Genomic DNA, 2,299 nt, shown 5'->3' with positions numbered 1-2,299 from the left:
AACAAACAAAGGGAGATTCCTTTAGGAGCCTTATTATCAGCATTACACATTTCTTCAAGCAGGAGCACGTCTGGAGGGTGAGCAGCATTCCCTCCACCAGGCTGTGCTTGAGACAGCGCTGAATCACCCCTACAGCCGCAGACGTGTCTGGGCAGACCCGGGGCTGGTGCACAAGTTTCACTCTGGATCAGCAAGGGCTGCAAGTGGGAGAAGGTCCTGCCCACGGAACAGCTCAACTACCAAACGAGTTTGGATCTGGTATTTAAGAGACAGATGGTGCAAGAAGTGTGAGGGACAGACCAGCTGCTCCAGTGCCATGCCAGAGCGTGGGGCCATGCCACCAGCAGAGCCCTGTCCAGCAACAGGCACAGCAAGAACAAACCTGCAGGAAGGCTGTTCAGGGACTGTTGGCAGAAAAGCGTCCGGCTGTGGCACAGGGCAGCAGCTCTGCCCCATGCACAGGAAGAAGATTCCCTGGTGCCCGGGCGAGGCCTCCTGGCACCCCGGGCTGGGCAGTCGGCAGCACGCCCGCTCCCTACCTGGTTCTTGTAGATGGTGTAGCCTTCCTTCTCGTGCTGCAGCGCCGACCGGAACTCCGCTTTGCTCTCGTACACACGGGCTACCAAGTGGTGGCTGAGGGGAGGAAAAGGGTTTAGGGCTCTCCCTGGAGCAGAAACACTCCCACACTCCAGCGAGTGTGACTCAGGCCAGAAGCGTTCACACTGGTGTGCGAGAGGCAGAGGGGGGCTCTCAGCACAGCACCCTGGCAGTGACTTCTCCCCACCCAGTCTGGGGATCAGTATGTTCCACTGATCTGGGTTGGATTTATGTTGAAATGCTGGAAAGTGACCTACAGAAGTAAAGACTGAACTGGGGATTTTCTCCTCCTGCACCCAGGGAAGCTGACAGCCACAGCACGAACTGAATGGAAGCAGCACCTCCACAGGAACACCTCAGGGATACATTTGCTAACTGGAGAAGGAGGCAGCCACAAGACCTTACCCTTCAAAAAGGGTTGTTTCTTAGAAAGCAAATGTGTGAATTACTTGATTATTCACAGCCAAAAGTAAATTAAAAAAAAAAAAAAAAAAAAAAATTCTTCCGGCACAGAAGCCACCAGGAATCCAGTGGCAGAGCTGGGACCCAAGTCACAGGGGCTCTCTCCAGTTGGGAGAGCTGGCTTGGACTTGGCTTCCTGATTGTTTCTGGAATGAAAAAAAAGGTTTCTAGTTTTGGCAGTGTTCCTCTGGGAGGTGATGAATCTCACCCAGCATCCCAGTGTTACTATGGGAAGGCAAGATGCCTTCTGCAGAACACATATCCATCAACTCCTGGAAAACAAACCAGGCTCTTGTGGGTGCTTAGTAAGATTTATTTTCACTCTGACGAAGAACAGATGGGTTGCAATGTGGCAGCAGTAATTAGGAGTGGGCCACTGCTTGGTTGGTAGTGAGCCAGCGCTGCCTTCAAGGACAGTGCCTACAGCACTGAAGAGCAGATCCTGAAGGTGCCGACCACTCACTGCTCCTTTGGAAACACAAGGAAGCCTCTCAGTATTTTATTCAAATACAAGGCTTTATGGTAAAGGACAAAAGCAAATTATACAATTCTCAAAGAGCTCCCTGAGGGCTGAAACAATTAAGTGCAAGTGTTTATGCATCATCGCCTGGTCTCCCAGGATAATTACACGAGCCTCGCTCTCCAACCCTCACTTGCTGCATACATTTTTCCACTAAGAGTCCACATGGACCAGGGTAGTCTTGACAGATTTTTGGGGCAACCAGCATTACAGCAGATCCCACAATTAAGAACAAGGGATCTCTGTCTTTTGGGACAACAGGTCTGGATGCTGCACACGACCTTGCCTCATGCGGCCCAGCAGCACCTAGGAGTCCAGCCGCGGGGATGAGACCGAGTTCATAACTGAAGAGGACAGAGCTGCATCAGGCCCCTCCTGCAGGGGGGTGAGTGTACTGGCTCCTGCAGCAGGATGGTGACCCCCCCAGCACCCCACCCCGACTCACCTCAGCGCAACTTTCAAAGACTTGGAGCCGTGATACTTGGAGCTGATGGCCAGCGCGTTCTCCAGGAACCGGAGGGACAGGTCATACTCCATAACCCCGTGGAGCACCAAGCCAATGTTGTTCTGAATAGAGAAGTCAAGCAGGCCTTCAGAAAGCAAGTTCCAACTACACATTTATTGCTCTGTAAATACCAAGACCACAGGGGTACTTCACTGCTGAAAGGGCTCCGGCAACCGCAGGTCCCCAGGAGACAGTCTCACAGCACGTGACACGAG

The 2,299-nt window shown here is 52.6% G+C and overlaps 1 protein-coding gene across 1 annotated transcript in view; it reads right to left on the bottom strand.

Moving 5' to 3' along the window:
* Window positions 1-2,299, bottom strand: part of CLUH (clustered mitochondria (cluA/CLU1) homolog) — a gene marked incomplete at its 3' end in the record, with an annotated part of 19,955 nt that overhangs the window by 260 nt on the left and 17,396 nt on the right. The window contains exons 21-22 of the mRNA XM_008943794.1: window positions 2,025-2,146; window positions 540-633 (exon numbers count right to left, since the gene is read on the bottom strand). Of these exons, the coding sequence (XP_008942042.1) occupies window positions 540-633; window positions 2,025-2,146 (216 nt within the window). The remainder of the gene's footprint in view (window positions 1-539; window positions 634-2,024; window positions 2,147-2,299) is intronic.

Source organism: Merops nubicus, unplaced genomic scaffold (genome assembly GCF_000691845.1).
Source record: "Merops nubicus isolate BGI_N331 unplaced genomic scaffold, ASM69184v1 scaffold6687, whole genome shotgun sequence".
NCBI classification, from domain to species: Eukaryota; Metazoa; Chordata; class Aves; order Coraciiformes; family Meropidae; genus Merops; species Merops nubicus.
Note: the sequence above shows the minus strand (reverse complement) of the source record. Positions and strands in the feature narration are given on the sequence as shown.